The sequence below is a fragment of the Peromyscus maniculatus genome, chromosome 3 (assembly GCF_049852395.1).
Source record: "Peromyscus maniculatus bairdii isolate BWxNUB_F1_BW_parent chromosome 3, HU_Pman_BW_mat_3.1, whole genome shotgun sequence".
Lineage (NCBI taxonomy): Eukaryota > Metazoa > Chordata > Mammalia > Rodentia > Cricetidae > Peromyscus > Peromyscus maniculatus.
In genome coordinates this window covers 82,522,280-82,542,478 of record NC_134854.1, presented here as the reverse complement: position 1 = coordinate 82,542,478, position 20,199 = coordinate 82,522,280, and the positions used below count along the sequence as shown (strand labels likewise).

The following is a 20,199-nucleotide window of genomic DNA, read 5'->3' as shown; positions in this document are numbered from 1 at the left end:
AATTGAAAATGTATTGTGTATTTTCTAGTGTGGAGGAAGATACATCTTTAAACCATGGATGTGTTCATGAAAGGACTTTCCAAGGCCAAGGAAGGAGTTGTGGCTGCTGCTGAAAAAACCAAGCAGGGTGTGGCAGAAGCAGCAGGAAAGACAAAAGAGGGAGTCCTCTATGTAGGTAGGTAGTGACATTGTGACCGATGAGCTGGGATGGCTAATAACTCAGTGCCGGTGTGTGGTGTCAGATTCATGTACATCACTGCGTCTCAGGAGTGTGACAGGTATGTGGAGGTGAGAGAATGTGAACCTGCTGATTAGATCTCAGAAACAAATGGGAACAATGTTTTCTTTCCTTAGAGTACTTAATTTTGTTACTTAGGGTTTTTATTTCAGTTTTCAATGTTCCTGTGTGTGATTACATTGGAATTTTTAGAGCTGGAAACCCATGAAAAAATAGCTAAGACTATGCTCATGAATCAAACCCTTTCACAGCACCAAGCATGGTGACTCCTGCCTGCAATCCCAACATTGGGGAAGTGAAGGCCCAAGGATCAGGGGTTGAAGGTCATCTTCAGGTACATAGTGAAGTCAGGGTCAGTCTGGGCTGTGTGAAATCCTATCACAAAAGAAAACAAGGAGCCCCAAAGACTCATGGGGCTTTGGCTTCTTTCATCATCATTGAAGATAATACCTCCTAATTTAAATGAACTATAATTTTAAAATAAGACTTTAGTGTGACTGTATTTAATATCTGTGAAAATACACCTACTTTGGCTTCCACATAGAGAAAAGGAAAATGTCTTCAGTGGATCTCCCTTTAGAGATGGAGCTCAAGGAACCTCAGAAGTTTGTGTGTGTGTGTGTGTGTGTGTGTGTGTGTGTGTGTGTGTGTATGTAGTCACCTGCCAGGAACAATAAGAGGTTGGCACTTGGTGCCTTTTGTGCCTAAGTGTATACCTTGAAACAGAGGTCAACACTCTCTCTTCTGTGTCTTCCCCTGCGGTAAATTGGGTGCAATCTTAGACACACTTCCAATACTTTGGGGGAAGGAAATGACACACATGTACACACGTTCATCTGCAGCAGGGAGACAGGTGCACCCGGGAGCCCAGATGTGTGACCCACCTGCCCCTCTTGGTGTCTCTGAGCTTTCGCGCACCTTCTCTGGGGACATCTATCTTGGTAGAAGGCCCACGGTCAGCATTCAAATGGGTCAATGTTCAAATGGAGATGGAGCAGACCAGGTGGCAGAAATGCCAGTGAGGCCACACTGAGAAGTGTCAAGAGAAGGGAGCTGTGCTGAGCCTCCAGCAGATTGGTGGGGAAGTTTACACTTGGGAACACTTTTATGAATGCTTCTCCTCAAAGTCTCTAGCAGATCACCTTTGCTCATTCTCCATACATTATTTTTATGCTGACTTCACTCTTTTTCTACCTTGAAACATTTTTTCAGAAAGTCTTGAAATGAATATTACAAGAGAAAGGTGTGAGTTAAGTGCTTCTTTTGTGAACAGTGAAGTATAATGTTTTAGATAGAATTCAAAATATGAAATCAGTTATTTGTAGATTTTTTTGGGGGGGGCTCAAGGCTCCCACATTCAACCATTATAGGCTCGTGACTAAATTTTTTACTTTTTACTTTAGTTACTTAATAAATACATCTTTCTTCCTTTTAGACTAATAATTTTCTTTTTTTTGTTATTGTTTTTGTTTTTTCTCTTTTGATGCTTTTTTTTTGAGACAGGGTTTCTCTTTGTAGCTCTGACTGTCATGAAGCTTGCTTTATAGACCAGGTTGGCCTCAAACTCACAGAGATCTGGCTGCCTCTGCCTCCCAAGTGTTGGGATTAAAGGCATGTGCCACCATTGTTTGGCTGGACCATTAATTTTAAGGGAATCTAGAAGTTTATTACTCTATCCAGATAATAAACAGAGTTTATCAAGTAGAACACCTATGTATTTTATTGTTAATTGTTGATTGCATTTTTCAAAGATTCATTCTGTTGTTTGCTGTGAGGCAATTATATAGAAAGTGTAATTTTTCAATATGTCTAATGCTATTAAAATTATCAACATCTGTTATTGCATTTAACACATATAATTAATCAATTGCTGATTATGTTCTGGAGTCTAATTAAAAGCTTAACACATGCATAGAATTTAGGATGAAAAGTGAGGTGCGAAGATAAGAATTATAGTTCAGACTTTGGTCAACTTTTGTTAACGTTCAAACTTATTTTAGCAAATATGTTTCATATAATCAGCTCTGCTGTTGAAGTGTGAAAATAACCATATGAAGTAACCAGTGTGGCACTGTTTCTGTTTTTTATTTACCCAAATGATAAGCTGGAGTTAACTCGGAGGCTATGGAAAAGTGAAAGGAAATTGGGCAATGGCCTTATTAGCATAAAAACCTAAATTTAATCCAAGCTACATAACTTCTACCTTTAGGATCTTAAGGAGGTCACTTAATATCTCTGGACTTCCTTCCCTTTTCCACAAACATCTAGTTCAGATAAATGCAATTGCTTTGTAGAGCTTTTGTGGAAATGTGTTAACTGAGTGAACTTCCATATTTAGGAACTTTGACTTTTATCAGGTAAGCTGTTCAACTCAACAATTACTTTACCAACATGAATTCTTCTTATTTTTTCATCTAATATATAAAACTATTACCAATAATTAGCCTGAAGGCTTAGAAATAATCTGGGCTGGAATTATGGCTCAGTGGCACAATGATTATCTGTGTGCATGTAACAAACACTGGGTTAGATCTCTATACCAGAAAATCAAAAGATTAAAAAAAAAAGATTAGAAGTAATCAAAGAAAAACTTAAATTTCACTAATGGCTGAAAGGGCTCGGCAGACGCCTCATCTCATCCCCGTATAACAAGTGCTTTGGACAGCTGCCTTTTAAGTTATTGAAGAACTAGCTGCCACAGTAGCCAATGTGCTGTTTCCCTTTGTGATAGTTGTATGAAAATTTCGATTAACATATTTCAGTTTTATAAACAACAATCTCAATCACAGGACATATAGTCATAAATCAAGATTAAAGTCAAATTTTTTCTTCCCATAATGTTAGTTTTGTAGCATTAATTTGAAGAATAATCACCCTCAAATTCTGTTTTACTGCTTGGTGAGCGGCTGTGGCCACGTATCCAACTCTTAAGTCTCACATGTGAGGCTTATTACAGGCGGGGAGAGAGTCAACATAGGAAACAATGTTACAGCAGGGTCCTCACAGCCCTCCCTCTCCAGTCTACACCCTTGTGACATCTGAAAAAACAAGACAAGATTGGGGGCAGGGCACCTCATCTTAGAGAAGCCATCCTCTGTGTCGTCCCCCAGCTTTCATGTCTTGCTTCTCACTTGCCACTTGCCACCTACTTTTTAGCTATATATTATCACCTGCAAACTGAAGGTAACTTATCATTTATAGCTTAACTGATAACTATGAAAACAAAGATGAGGTATTGTTTTGAGACACAGCAGCTTCAACAGAGTCTCATTTGTCTTCCGTTAAAAAGGCATTCCATGATTTATCAAATGTCAACTTCTCCCTACTGCTGAGGCGGAGCAGATAGACTTGGGTGAGCAGTGAGCACGTCTTTCTGTTAGTCATGGTCTGAAAGGCTGTAGTGAAGGGGAAGGATACAGAAGAGAAGCCTTCCCTTGCACAAGCTGCATGACTACTTGTGCAGTCTACTCAGCTTCCAGTTGTGACTTTAATAGCACCCACCCCGAAGAACACAATTTAAATATCTGTTACTGCAGTGCATAAATTAAGAGCAAATTTGCAAGGTACAAACTTTACTGCTCGCTCTTCACCCTCAAAATCATCACACAAAGAACCAAGGCCTATTATAATAGGTGACTAAGTTAAATCACTTCATTCGGAATTTGTTGGTGGGTTGCCACTTTCCATCTGTTACACAATTCTCACGAACAGCAACACCTGTGGGTGTGTTGTCTGCTGTCCCCTGGCAAGGAACCTATGTGATATTTTACAGAAATGCATTCCAGAAAAAGAAAACTGACCAGCAGAGGTGAAAGCGTATCAAAGCAACAAAGTAAAAAATGCTGCCAGTAATTGCTTTGTAGAAGAAGCAGTTCACTATTCAGATTGCAGAAATGTACAACTGAATTTTAAATAATTTTGGAATTAGCAATTACTTCATATTCTGGTTAGTGTTTGTCAATTTAACAAAGAATAGAGATAGCAGATGTGGTCTTTTTTTTTTTTTTTTTTTTCAGTCCTAGATAGTATACATGCAGTTAAAGGTCTGGAGGTGAATGCGTAAGCATACACTGAGAATGTGATATACCAGAAGCTATTGCCTCAAAGGAAGTATTGCCATCTCAATCCCATGCTAAAGGAACTGTCAGGGACAGATCATGACATGAAGAAGCGTTGTGGTAGTTTGAATGAGAATGCTACCCAGAGGTTCATGAGCTTAGTCCCAACTAATGGAACTGTTTAGGAAGGATTATGAGGTGTGGCCTTGTTGGAGAAGGTGTGTCACAGGGGCAGGCTATGAAGCTTCAAATGCCACCCATCATTCCCAGTGTGCTCCTGGTCTGCTGATTTTGGATCAAGATGCAAGCTCTCAGTTGTTCCTGCTGCCCTGCAGTCCCTCTGCCAATGTGGACTCTAATCCACACATAGGATGAAAGAGATACCCACTCCATAAGGCATATGCAATAAGAAGAAGGCAAGCACTGTTGAAACTACTTAATACGTTTTATTTTTTGCAAAAAATAAAAATTTTAATCTACAAAATGTAAGGTAAATATTAGTTTTAATATTTTATCATTTCCCAACATACGTAGAAATGGCTGAGAGCATTTAATAATTTGAATAATAGCCCCGAGCCTTCCCTTGCTTATGCAGTTTACCCATTCATTATTAGGTCATGTTCTCTGCACCAGCTCTAGAGTGCCTTGCAAAATGAACAGTGCCTGTGAAATACACATAGACAGCACACATGTAAAACACTGGGGCATGCCCATTCATGCCAGCTAGTATGCCCTTCACTCTGTTCTCCTAGTTTGGTGATCTATCTTCTGGTTTCAGCTCCAGTTCTTCCTTTGTAAGTGTTGTGTGTGTAAGAACCAGAGCTCTCATCAAGTCTGGGGCTTTACTTGAACTATTTCTTGTGATTCTTTTACTAATGATGCAGATTTGATTATTCTTTAGTGAAGTGAGTGTTGAAACCTGGACTCTGTATTGGGGGTCTTTATTTTCAAGATGAAAGTTCCTACATATGCTTTTTTTTGAAGTAGGGAGTTGAATTGACCCCTTTTAAAATATAATTTTAAATATGATATATACAAATTTCACTTGAGGCTATGCTTATATTTGTTCAAAAATATTTTCTAAATGCTTTCACATACTTTTGTACATCTAATTAGATTATTTTATTGATCATATTATTCAGATTGTAGGAATGCACACCTGAAATTTAAACAATTTTGGAATTAGAAATCACATCATATGCTAGTTAGTGTTTGTCAATGTGACATGAGGTAGAAATACCTGGGAAAAGGATATATCACCTGAGGAAGTACCTTCATTAGATGGACCTGTGAGATTTTTGTGAGGGTATTTTCTTGATGACTAACTGATGAAGGAGGGCCCAGCCCATTGTGAGTGGCAGCACCACCCCTGGGCAGGTGGTCCTGGGTGCTATAAGAAAACAGGCATGGAGAGGAAGCCAGTAAGCATTGTTCCTCCAAGGCCTCTGAATCAGTTCCTGCCTCCAGGTTCTTGCCATGCTTGAGTTTCTACTTTTGGTTTCCCTAGATGATGCACTTCTAAACTGCAAGCTGAAATAAACACCCCCTTTCCACATGTTGCATTTGGCCATAGTGTTTATTCCAAAACAGAAGAATTTGATTTGTACAAGAATCACAGAGTTCATTACAAATGTTAATATCTGTACTTTATATTTACTCTGCACTTGGCTTCTAGGAAGATATATTTATGATATGGTTTTGTTCTAGTTTTTTTTTCTAATTATTTCCTATACACTTAGCCAGAATTTTTTTTCTAAATAGTGCTTTTTAAAAATACAAATTGTTAGATTTTTTCCATGCACAGACCTAAATCTTTTTCAGTCTGTATGTCCTTATTTTCTCTTATCCTTCACATTCTTCTCTGTCTAGATAGTATTATGATAGTCAATGTTCCTCTCTCCCCATCTTTCTTCTTTTCTTCTTTGTTGTCTTGTTAATGCTGAGGATCAAATCCAGGGCCTTGGACGTCTGGAAACATTTGTGTACCAAGAATTATGTCTTCAGCCCTATAGGATAACTTGCACTTAAAATTTGTATTGTGTGTGTGTGTATATATATATATATATATATATATATATATATATATATATATATATGTGCGTGTGTGTGTATTTATATTGTATATATGTGTATATATAAATTGTGGATATTAATTGCACAAAGTGAGAGGTTTCATTATGATTCTCCCACACATGCATTTATTATACAGGGGTTGTATACACCCTTCTATTGCTCAGTTTTTTTTATTGTTTGTAGAGACAATCCTTTTAATATTCCTTTGTTATTACTGCTGTTTTATTTTCATTGTGTATACTCATTGTTCATGGTACTGTTCCATAAGGATATTTTAATATAAGTATGTACAATATAATTATTCACAATGCATATATTCACTTTGACTCTAAACCCTCCTCTACTATTCTTTCTCTCCCTTGCCCTTCTTTTCCACATCTTTAGTAGTGTTCTGTTACTTTTGCATTCCTTTTTTAATCACTCTATATTGCACATGAGAGAAAAAAATGATGCCATATTTATCTTTGTGAGCTGGCTCATTTCACTTAACATAATGACCCATCCATTTTCCTACACATATCATCATTTCATTCTTCATTATGACTGAGTAAAAATGAATTATGAATTGTGCATGGAGAATTCTCTGCCACTTCTGTGTAAATACCAGAGCCAGCATACAATAATGATATACTGCATACCCATGTTTATTTGTCCATTCAACCCTGGAACATTGTGAAATCAGCCCAGCTACTCAGCTACTCACCAATGGATGAATGGAAGAAGAGACTCTGGTATATATATATATATATATATATATACCAATTTTTCAAATCAACCTCAAATCTCCAGAAATCATTAATTCAAAAGGTGTGAATTATACTGAAGAAACTTAGCATTAGAGAGGTTATGATTAAAATGCTTTACAAACAATTTTAGTAACATGTGCAATCATTATTTGTTTAGTAATGACAAAGGTGAGATTCTTATCTTACATACAGACATTGTGCCCATATCATGCTATTACTTAATATTAGACACATCACTTAATCATGGTTTTTAATTTCCTTATGTATGAAATGGACATTGAATGGCTGTTTTAGAGATTAGATGAAGTGAACCTGTAGCAGAGGTTGGGCAGACACTGGTACCTTCTTTCCTTCTGTTTGTGTGTTGTGGCCTGGCCGGTCTCTATTCTGCTGTGCTTCTGCAGCGTGTACAGGGCTGCCCACAGAGTCTTCCTAAGCCCCATGATATCGCACCCTTTGGTAAGTCGATATATGAAGTATCAAGCAAGGGTTAGATAAAAAGCCATTATGCTTTGTGAAAATCTTGTTTTTATTTTTATTTTTTTGAAAATTAAGTTTACATTTATCTGACACACGAAGGCACAAAATGTTTACCTATCAGTGAATCTCCTTGTGATGTTTCCATACATGTTTACAGTGTGGTCAGATTAGACATCTCTCACCTCAAATACTTGTCAGATATTGGTGGGCATGGTGGCACACATCTTTAATCCTAGCACGTGGGAGGCTGAGGCAGGCAGATCTCTTAGGTTAAGGCCAGCCTGGTCTACAGATGGAGTTCTAGGACAGCCAGGGCTATGCAGAGAAATCCTGTCTCAAAACAACAACAACAACAACAAAAACAAACAAACAAACAAAATACTTGTCAGATCTTTATGACAAGCATCATTAAACTCTCTTGTAGCTTTATGAGTTACACAGTGCCCTGTTGCTGCCTATGAGCACCACACTGGAACAGCACAGGAGTTTCATACTGCTGACTAACTTAATTTGCTGCACGTTAATTATGCTCTCCAGCCTTCCCTGCTGAACTCACCTGGAGAGGCCCCTGCTAGCTTTCCTATGTTCTGGTGGTTGGATCTTCCCAGTTCAGTGGGTTTTGTGTGTGCTTGGTTTTGCTTGTCTTTTGAGGTTATCTTTGTACATGAACTTTTAAATATTGAGATATTTTAATTGTCTGACTTGAAATCAAAGGACAGTTTAAGACTTACGCATTCAATTTCTTTGTTTTTCAGGTTCCAAAACTAAGGAGGGAGTGGTTCATGGAGTCACCACAGGTAAGTTTCATTGGCTTTTATCCAGGGGTGATACACAAAATGCCCTCTGGGCCAACTGCACCTTATGTTTATGGTTCAAAGTACAGCTGTCAAAACCACTGTCTGCAGAAGAACATTGGCCAGTTTATTTTTTAGTGTATCAATTTTTTTTTATTTATTTTGGTTTGTTGAGACTGAGTCTTGCTATGTAGGCCAGACTGGGTTCTGCTTCAACCTTCTAAGTATTGGGATCATAGCCATGTGCCAATGTACCTTGCATACTAGCCTTGTTTAAATCTTATTGTTTATGAAGTATTTTTAAATAGGCAAATATGGATTAAAGACTTATAGCCCAAAAGTCTAATGGTGAAGAATAATGGCTTTAAATTTGCCAGCCGTATTTAATCCTAATGGTTTGGTATTTGAGTATTTGGCTAAAACAAAACAAAACAAGACAAAACACACAAATAGCAAAATAAATAAAATTAATAATATTATTGTTTCTTTTAATGTTCTATATAAATATTTCTCCAGTGTTTGGTATTTGGACCATAAATTAAACTAATTATAACCTTTCATCTGATTAAGAGTTCTTTTTAGAAAATATCTTTAGGAGTATGTTATTTAAAAAAATATAGTTTTTAATGTATTTATGTCCATTTGGCATAATTGTAGAAAGAATTTCAATAACCCTAAAGTGAGAGTTACAATAAAGAACAAGAATGAAAAGATGCTGTGGCAATGGTAGGAGGATGAGTAATAAAAGCCTAGGAAAACAAAAGAGAAAACAAATATGATCAAGTTGCCACAGCTTGGCTGCAGCTCCTAATGTACATTCATCATGCATCAGACTTCCCGTGGTGAGAACAGACCTGTCAGGAATGTAATTGTTCGGGAAGCCTTGGCCATGATAAAACCACGCAGCATAGCAAGTGCCCATCAACAACCTACAAAACAGAAACAGGGAAAATGTTACTCTTACTTCAGCATGGGAAATATTCAAGTGCCAGAGTCAGGGCTTGATTCAGATTTTTGTTTATTCTTCATTGCTGCCTGATTTTCTGCTGGCATCCTGTCTTTCCCTGGGTTTAATTTTCTCATCTATGAACGACCTTGAAAACTGAAAGCAAATCCACTGTATTATACAGGGACAACTTGTGTCTCCCAGCGACCCTTTCCTGAGCAACTTTGGCCAGCAGAGGAAGAAAATAGCTTCATCCCTTTTAGTACAAGGTTCTGATAAAGAATGAGGCCTCAAGAGTAAAAATCAAAGCCCAGGACCACAGGCTCGAAGCTCACAGTGCTGATGCCTTCTTCTCTCTGCTGCTGGCCAACAGGAAGTGCAGACAGTGAGACAAATAAATAGGCTTCTTGGTCTCTGGAGGCTGAAAGAAAGGCAAACTTAAACACGAATGTAATAAGACGCAGAGATTAAACAGGTGGTGAGTATCAGGAAGAGTCCTCACCTTAGAGTAATGGTTTTCAGTTTTGATAGTTGAGGGAGAAGCCACATTGTTCACAGCACAGGTAGTCAAAGGGTACAGGTAGCCAAGGGGAGAGGTTTAGAGTCTTCTATGGGGACAGGCTGCAGAGCTCTCTGTAGACAAGTTTGGAAATGTTTAGTGTCCTCTTGAATAGTAGGATGTAGAACAAGAGGTTTTTTTTTTTTTTTTTTTTTTTCTGTGTGTGAAAGAGAATGGGGGCAGGTGGAGCAAGAAAGAGGGAGGGAGGAAGGGAGGGAGGGAAGGTGTGTTTATGCAATAGACAATATTTTGCAAATATTTTCTAAAGAATAATAGTCAGCAAGCTTATGTTTCCATAGTTTTATAATGTTTAAAATTTTTATATACTGTAGTTTCGCTTTAGTCTACTAAAGAATTTGAGATGGCTTACAATAAATAAACACACATAATATCCTATAATCCAGGGATCTTGAAACGTTCACTAATGAAACTTCCTTTCAGTGTTTATTGTATCATATGAATCTAGTGTTTCACTAAGCACTCTGAGAGACACTGTTAGGCAGCAAGAACATAGTGATGTGAGTATAGGCAACATGTGCTGCCATTCCAGCAGTTAAGAACTTTGGCAGTAGTATGATATCAAACATGCTATCACAGTTAGTCTGGCTATGAATAAATGCATTGTCAAAAAGAGGCCACAGAAAGTACCATTCCTCCCCACTGCATATAAATAAATTGCTTAATTTATTGAGTAGTATTATTTAATATAAAACCTAAATTTGTATTACAGGAACAAATGCTTCTGGTAACCACCTTAGTATTAGAATAGAGGGAGAGTCGGTGGTTTATTGTGCTAGATATAAAATGCACATTACAGGTGCATCATACCTGCTCAGTAAATGTTTCTATTATTGTTAGTGATATTTACACAAAGAAGCAAGAGACTCTCCTACAGCTTACACCATTACCTACCACTGGTGGCTGGTTTTATGTGTCAACTTGATACAAGTTAGAGTCATGAGAGAGGAAGGACCCTCACTGAGGAAATGCCTCCATGACATCCAGCTGTAAAACATTTTCTCAGTTAGTGGTCAATGGGGGAGGGCCCAGGCCATTGTGGGTGGTGTTATCCCTAGGCTGCTGGTCCTGGGTTCTATAGAAGAGCAGGCTGAGCAAGCCATGAGAAGCAGGCCAGTAAGCAGCACCCCTCCATGACCTCTGCATCAGCTCCTGCCTCCATGATCCTGTCCTGTTTGAGTTCCTGTCCTGAGTTCCTTCAGTGGTAAACAGCAATGTGAAATTGTAAGCTTAATAAACCCTTTCCTCCCCAACTTGCTTTATGGTCATGGTGTTTCATTGCAGCAATAGATACTCTAACTAAGACATTAGGAAAATACTCTTTTGATCCTGATTATAAGGTCTTTAGCTACAAAGTAAATGTCCTTTATTGAATGAAGAAAGCACAAGTAAGTTTGTCTCCTTTAGTTTTCTAAGGCAGTGTCGATGAATACATAAACAGTGTAAAGGTCTTAAAGGCAAAATATAGTCCTACAGATGTTTATATTCATATCTTTATAAGCATATCTGTATCACTATCCTAAGCTGTCATTTTATAATGTTATTTATTTATTATTATGATAAAACAGAAAAATGGGAATCATGCATAAATTACACTTACTGTACAATTTTTGTGTTTTAAAAACAGCAAGAATAAAATTGATATTTATATAAAGAAGTGTGCACAAAAAGTAAAGTTTATGGCTGGCAGAAAATATGAATATGTAAAAAGGCAAAACCTATTTTGCCTTGCTTTGAGATGTTTTTATAACAAGAAAATGTTAATCTCAAGCAAAACTTTTTATCGTATTCTTGGAAGAAAAAATAACAACCTGAAACAGAATTCAGTATGATTCCAGCAACATTTAAAAGCAAATTTTCTAACATTGCTTTGCTCTGGCCTTTAAAATTATACCGTGGATACCCGGTGCTCTTCAGAAAGCATACAGAATGGCAGGGAGTCCATAGGCAGACTTCCAGAGCTCAAACCTGAAAGGCAGCTATGGAGTCACTTTTGTGAATGCTGGTTGCCGTCTCCATGACCTTCAGGCGTCCTTACACTGCCTGACCTAAGGGGTAAGGCAGTGCCATTATAAGCCAACCTAACTTCAATTTACAGAACTTGTCCCTTCCAAATTAATTTTCTTTGCCCACATCATTGGATTACTGGCCTTTCTGGCTGAGGATGTGAACTCTGTATAAGTGCGGTAGGCATGTGAATAGCTGATGTGGTGTGATTCCTCTCCACAGGGTATGAGGACACAGGCTTCTCAGGAGAGCATGAAGAAAAACAAGCATAAAATTTGCTTAGGAGAGAAAACACAGGGAGTGTATGAACTCAAACAACTGAAATTTGAGGCAAAAACAAAAACAAAAAACCAAAAAACCCGCAACCTCCCTCCCCCCCATAAAAAAAACCAAAAAAAAAAAAAAAAAGTAGAGTAAATGAAAGGCAAGCATGACATCATTGCAGATGAGAGCTGGAAGACATCAGGCTTTGTGAATATAGAATGTAGACGTTTGGTTGCAGACATGCTCTTTTACTTATTTAACTTAGAATTATTTAACAAGTGGGGTCTCATGTTCATCTTGCATGGAACTCTGGAGTTAGTGGAAAGATATTTCCTTTTGAGTTTCTGTTATATACATACATGGAATTGGTTAAGAAAGACTGGCTTAGCAATTAGGCATACTTCTAGGATGGCAGGGAGAATTTATATGAATATAAATCTCTGCTAATAAATCCCACCTGAACTATTTTGTAGTATCTTCTCTGAATTTTAACCTGTTTAAAAAACATATTAAAGAGCTCTATTTTTTCATGGAAATAAAATATAAGTATGCTCAGTAAATCTCCTCATTTTCTCACTTACTAAAATTCTAGCTTCTCTGCTTCCATTAAAGTGGCTGAAATTTTGTCTTAACATTTTTGTTTGGCTGGAGAGCTGGCTCAGTGTTGAAGAGCACTTGCTGCTCTTCCAGAGGACCAGGATTATGTTCTCAGCACCCATGCTGGGAAGCCTTCATCCTCCTATAACTCCAGCCCCAGGGGATCTGACTGCACATTCTGGCATCCTTGTGCACCTGCACACCTGGGCACCTACCTGCCCCCACCAGACACAAATACACTTAATTAAAACAATAATCTTTTAAAAGAAGCAACTTTTTTCCTCTACCATGTCTTCTTCTATCACCTATCCCCAAAACATCTGAGGAGTGTGTATGAGCATGTAGGGCCTCCTTTTCAGAGACGCTTAAAGGCAAGACTTGCTTTATATTTCAACTACTTTTGAGTTGCACACCTATAATGAGACATCTTGGCAGTGGGACCTAAGTCTAAACGTGAAATTCCCTTATATTACATATACCCTGTACATACTGTCTGAAGGCCATGTCATACTCTAATTTAGAATCATTCTGAGCATGTAACAAAGTTCATGATGTGAAACTTTGTGCTAGTATCACATTGGTGGTGCTCCAAAGTTAAGAATTTAGGAACATTTTGAATTTTTTACATTCAAGTAGTGATACTAAATGTGTGAGTAGTGTTTACTGAGAAGGGATCACAGATGTGAACTTGGTAAATGAGACCAAAAGAGTTGGCATTGAACCTGAAATAATGCTGAGATGATCAGACAACTTGGCACTGTACCTAGTGTGTTGTTTTCTGTCCATTTGCTTCTATGCAAACCAAATCTTGTTTGCACTGTGTTATACTACACTCTCCATATTTTCTAATCTATGCATAATGATAACTCAGATCCAGTGTTTGGCTGAAACATGTCGCTTCTACCTTGGTGTCTTGTTTCCCCAGACTCTTGTTGCCTATGGCATGTGTGTCTCTACAAATCGACAGCTGCTGGAACTGGGATTTTTTAAAGTCTGCCCCACCACCATCTTTTAATATGCTGTTGCTCTTGATTTTCTTAAGTGGCTGAGAAGACCAAAGAGCAAGTGACAAATGTTGGAGGGGCAGTGGTGACTGGTGTGACAGCCGTCGCCCAGAAGACAGTGGAGGGAGCTGGGAACATTGCTGCTGCCACCGGTTTCGTCAAGAAGGACCAGCTGGGCAAGGTAAGGCTGCCTGTTATATATTACAATGATTAAACCTTGGATACCATGATCCCTCTAATGCATCAGAAAGCAGCCACAAGATGTACACTGCAGGAAGGACTTTTATATAGCTCTTATTTTGACAAACTGTTAACCCTGGGGAGGGAATGTCATGCACACTGTACAATATCCCTGATTGTTTTAAGTTCTGGAAGAAAACTACAGAAGTGAACAATATCATAAGTGCTAAAGAATTGGTGACATTTCAGAAAGAATGGCTGCTTTCACATGAATGGTCGGTCTGGAATTCCTCTTTGTGGAAATAGCAACTTGTTTCTGTGCTAATTCTTGAATTTCTAGAATGAAGATCTTTGATTTCTTTGTAATGACACAATCTCTTACTAAATGACATATTTGCATATCAGATATTAACCCATTACTAAACACATGCTTTTGCAAACTGAGAGACTTAAAGTGTATACCAGACACAGATCATGGTTTCATATGGTGATTCTTACATTTCCAGAATTTTAAATTTGTTTCTGGATAAATATGGGGCTCCAATGACATATTCGAGGTATAACAATGGAGTCTCTATCAGAAAAACACAAGAACCAAAATACCAAAGGGCAAAAAGAAGGCCATCAACATAATCTTGTTTGAAAACTATTTCCTGATTTTACAATGTAGAATTTGTAGAGGGGAAGTATCAAGATCCTTCAGCCTGTTGGAGTTAACTGGATGATTCTAGCACACATCTATCTGAACTATCACTTTCCTACCCATGTCCAATGCATAACTTCATATTGTTATATAGATTGAATTATGTACTACAGTTAGTGGAAGAATTCATTGCTTTGGATGTAGAAAGGCTGGGCAGCATATATTATTCCATTTTCCACTTTGCTTGTATTTAAAATATGCAAATGGTTCATTAAAAATACTTCCTATCAACTTGGGCTTGTTTTTTATCTCTATAAGTACCAATCTTTATTTTAATGTTCTAAAGCAGAAACCTACCAATGTTACAAAATGAAACATTTTCAGATATTTCTCTTATGGGTATTGTATGTTCTTAAAATTTTCTAGTATGAAAATGAATCCATAAACATGGAAATTGAAGAAATTGAGATTAAACCCAGTGGGTTTAGGGTTAAATGGTTGATCTTCATATTATAATGGGCCATTTGCTAAGTGTGAGAGCTTGTGCTCAGTGCCTAAGGCCCTTCCATAAGTAATGAGGAAATTCTACTACTTTATCAGAAAGCTGATAAACCCAATTTAGTGATGAAATTCTAAGTATCTATAAAATCTCAAGAAATACTCAAATAAATGCCAGTAGTTGTGGCCATATTTCTTGATGCTAAACATATCCACAGTTTAAATAAAAAATATCAAATTTTTTCCTAATGGAATGTGAAATATCTTATTTCATCTTTCAGATTCTAATCAAACTGATCTTTATAAAGAGAAATAAGTACTTATTTATTTATTTTATAGCCAATTGTCAGTGATCCCATTTTGCCTATTTTTAAGAAATAATGGTTATGTACAGTCTTTAAGAAACTTGGAAGCACAGGGATTTGACCAGTGGGGATCATAGACTTCTTGCTCATACAAGTGGATTAACCACACTGCCATTCTCTTGGTGTTTGGGATCTCTAGGACCAGCAACACCAGGGAAAGAGGTGACAAACTTTGAATTAATCCATCATGCTTCCTGGGGATATTTGTCTCATTGCTTCCTGGGAGATGAGAGTGCAGGCACATTTCCTTCCTTCCTTCTTGTTTGTGTTTTCTTTTCTAGAACTAAGCTATAATAGTTCATTTCTTTAGGCTGTTAGTCCCTAAATTCATTTCTTTAGGACATCGCTGCTCTTGTATCTTCTATCCATTTTAGTATCAATGGAGAGATATGATTTCATATATCTAAGGTGAGATTTGCCCCCAGCTTTAATTAGGTACAATTAACTAAAGAAAATTGTATTTATGGAACACAGCACCATGTTTTAATAAGTATACATACATCCTCAAATGATTGCCTCAGTCAATATAATTAACATAGTCAACACCTTACATGACTTTTTATCTTATTGCGGTGACAGTTTAGGTATACAACAAAGCACTACTAACTGTGACAGTTGTGTTGCATATTAGGTTTCTAGGTCCTTCCCTTCCTTCCCTTCCCCCAAAATGAATCTTTATATCTTAGGACCACTATCTGGCCATATATTCCCATCTCCTAGCCCCTGATAACCACCATTCTAATCTGTTTTTATGTCCTTGAAGTTTTTAGAATAGGATAGAATAGAATGTCTTTAGATTCACACAGAAGAGAAATCACACCTTTCTGCATCTGGATTACTTTCTATTGTATGATGTCCTCAAGGTTTAGTCATGCTATGGCAAATGCAAGGATTTCCTTCTCTGTAAAGGCCTTTTAAAGGCTGAATAGCATTTCATTTGCATACAGGTGCACACACCAGTTTCTTTACCTATTCAGCTGCTGATTATTTTTTGCATGCTTGCATATCTTGATTATTGTGAGTGGTTTATTTCTTTATACCTGTGATTGCCAGACTACATGGTAGTTATGCTTTTATTGTTTGATGAACTTGCATACAGTTTTGATAATGGCTCAATCAGTTACATTCTTAACAGCTGGAGCTCAAGCTTCCCTGTCCTCCCCATCATGATACTTGACATCTGTTTCTTAGATGGCCAGTCTAATGGATATAAGGCAATATGTCATTATGGTTTTGAATTGAATTTTCTTAATGGTCAGTGATGAATGGTTTTCATGTACCCTTTGGCCACTTGTGTGTCTTCTTTGATAAATGTTTATCTACATAATTAATTCATTGTGAGTGTGCATGTGTGTGTGCACATGCATGTGTGGGTGTTATGTGTGGTTTGCATGTGTATATGTGTATATGCATGTGAGTTTGTGTGTGTGGTACTCATGTGTGTATGGTGTATGTAGTGTATCTGTGGATTGTGTGAGTGTATGTGTGTGATATGCAAATGCACTTGTTGTACAGGCATGTACAGAGGCCATAGGTTGACATTAGGATATCTTTTTCAGTCAGTTTTCTCAGGACCTATCTGTGTCCATTTCCCAGTGTTGGGTTTGCAGATGTGCTGTGCCATGCCTGATTTTTCATGTGGGTGTTGGAGTTCTAAATTCAGGATCCCATGTTAGTGCATCAATCACAGTCCCCAATGAGCCAACTGTGCAGCTCCTTTTGTTCATTTTTTCTTTTGTTGAAAATAGATCTTTTTCATATGATATATCCTGAATATAGCTTCCCCTTGCCCAACTGCTTCCAGTTTCTCCCCATCTCCCTTCCCATTCACATCTGCACCCTTTCTGTCTATCCTTAGAAAACAAACAGGCAACTATGGAATAATAATAAAACTAGATAAAACAGAACATACAGAAGAAAAAGAGCCAAAGAAAAAGCATGAAAAACACATATGGACACAGTGACACACATATATACACACACAGGAATTCCCCCCAAACCCTCATAAAACCAGAAGCCATAATCTATACTCAAAGACCTATAACATTAAAAAAATGCCCTAACACAACATTATCAGACAAAGAACCTCTGAAGATGCCACCGAGTTCCTTGTGTGTTGGTCACCTGTTGCAGGGCATGGGGCCTGCCCTTAAGAGTGAGTTTCTCCAGTGAGGCTCCTTTGTAAAAAACAAAGTTTTCATTTGCAAGTGGCTATCAACTGGAGATGGCTTCTGGATTAGGGGTTGGAACTCTTGTCCACTTCTTGCAGTGCTAGGGCTCCATCTGTGCAGGCCCTGTGCGTGTGTGCTTCCTCAGACAGTGTGAGTTCATATGTGTGTCAGTCTTGCTGTGTTTAGAAGGTCTTGATTCCATGGTGGTCTTCATCCCCTCTGGCTCTTACACTCTTTTGTTCGTTCTTAAAGCAAATGATTTACTTTCTTTCTATTGAGTAAATCAAGTTCATTTTAAAAAGTTTAACATTTGCTGGGTGGTTTTGGCACATGCCTTTAATCCTAGCACTCAGAAGGCAGAGCCAGGCAGATCTCTGTGAGTTCGAGGCCAGCCTGGGCTACAGAGTGAGTTCCAGGAAAGACACAAAGCTACACAGAGAAACCCTGTCTCGAAAAAAACAACAAACAAACAAACAAAACGGTTTAACACTTAATAGGAACATGGTTTGTGAACTGTTTCTGCTATTCTACACGTTACTTCGGTATTCTGAGAATTGTCTAGTTTGCAGTGGAGAAGCTGGCAGTCTGATGTTGTCTCATTTGTGTATTTTTGTAGCTTGTCGTTTTTTAGTCCCATTTAAAAAAGTTGATTGCTCAGAACAAGGTCAAGAAATTTTCCATTATGTTTTGGTATAGTGCTTTCAAGGCTTGAATGCTGTGTTTGGGATTAAGCCCACTTTCCATTCTGTTTGTGGCTATCCAGTTTTCCATTGATGCTGACTGAGGGTTCCCAGTGCCGCTTTCTCCACCGTGTGCTTTTGATGCACTTGGCAAAGGTTGAGAGATGTCCGGTCTGTGGGTTTACAGGTTCTCTCTCCATTGCATTTGATATGTGACTGTTTTTATGCCAATATGCTATTGTTTTTGTTACTCTAGCTTTGTAACAGATTTTGAAATCAGGCACTCGAATGCTTCCAGTTATGAATCTGAAATATTGCTGTGATTACATATTATTCAAGGTGGCTTTGGACATTTAAGGTCCTCTGATTTTACTTTTCCGGATTTAGGGCGGCTTTTGTCTGTCTATGAAATATGGCCTTTTAGTTTGGACTAGAGGCACAGCTCAACTCTAAGCCATTTTGGCCACAGTGAACCTCTGACATCGTTGACTCTTCAGATCCATGAATATAGGTTATCCTCCCATTTACCTCTGGCATCTCAATTTCTTTCATCAGTGTTTTATAATTTGCAGTTTTTAGAGAATTTAAAACATGCATTAAATTTATTTCTAAGTACTTTTGTTGATGCTTTTTATGCTATTGGTACTATTTAAATGGAATTATTGATTTCTTTCATAGCTAGGTACCTGTATAAAATGGTTTCTTAATTTTGCATATTGGGTTCATGTCTGAAACTTTTACCATATTTGTTTATTAGCTGTTTGGTGTAATATTTACAGTTTTTTATTTGTATATATCAATATGCACATATAAAACACACGCATACATATTTATGTATATATATGTATGTACATATATTATACTGTATGTACACAAACAGAGATAATCAGTGGTGATGCCAAATGTGGAAAATGTTATAGGTGACTCCATAATAGACAGACCTGATCTACATTTAACTGTGTGCAAAAGCTTATCATGTGTTCCAGACTGATTCAGTGGATGGTTACAGTAGAAACTAGCCAATACACTTTGGTCAAAATGCAAACTAGCAGTGGTTTTATGGACAGCAGATCAAACCATTTTTTGGCTGAGAGAAAGATCTGCTTTTACCAAGAATGTTGAACAGAGGACGTTACAGGAGTCCATGCTATTAAGTAATGGTACAGTGTTCACAGTTCAGAGCTGATCACTGGATTATTTGGCCAGGATATCTGGCCTGTTTGTCTTCTACAGCTTTTCAATGGTGTTCTGTATGGGGCTGCTGTTGAAATCGGCCATTGCTAAATAAATGTACATCTCTTTAATTCAATTTAGAGAGCTCTGAAAAGTTGTAGCCATTTTTTTAAAAATGTTTTTAAAATGTGTGGAAGTACTGAGTCAATTGTGGAGCTGCTGCCTTGCATATATGATGTTGCTCTGCTTCTTATCCTGTCCCCATTAGGCATTGACCTATCCACATGGTAACTCACAGTTTTCTTACAAGTAAGGTTGAAGCACCAAGGCTCAGGAGTGCTAATTATCTTTCTCCAGAATCAAAAGAAAGTTCTGAAGCATTGCTATTTTTGAAACATTTCATCAAGAGACTATAAATAGTTTTTGAAAACCTGGATTTCAAAACGGGATTAAACACATGTAGTCTATAATCATTCCTTAATTCATAAGAGGGTGGCTTACCAAGTGTGCCCTGGGGGAAGGAGATAAAGGCAGAATGAACAGTCTCAGTGTCAGGTTTGGCAGGGCCTGTGCTTTTCATCATGTCCCTTTCCCTGCCTCCTGTTAGCATGATTGACACATGCAGCATCATGCAGATGAATTCTTAAACACGGAAATAGAGCTCGAACAAGTGACATGTGCTGCCTCTAAGTGAGTCATTTTATC

At 37.8% G+C, this 20,199-nt stretch overlaps 1 protein-coding gene across 2 annotated transcripts in view; it reads left to right on the top strand.

The window, feature by feature from the left end:
- Positions 1 to 20,199, top strand: part of Snca (synuclein alpha) — a 102,856-nt gene that overhangs the window by 2,239 nt on the left and 80,418 nt on the right. For both annotated transcript variants that reach the window (XM_042273384.2, XM_076566873.1), the window contains exons 2-4: positions 29 to 175; positions 8,351 to 8,392; positions 13,823 to 13,965. In XM_042273384.2, coding sequence (XP_042129318.1) covers positions 55 to 175; positions 8,351 to 8,392; positions 13,823 to 13,965 — 306 coding nt within the window. In that variant the 5' untranslated portion in view covers positions 29 to 54. The remainder of the gene's footprint in view (positions 1 to 28; positions 176 to 8,350; positions 8,393 to 13,822; positions 13,966 to 20,199) is intronic.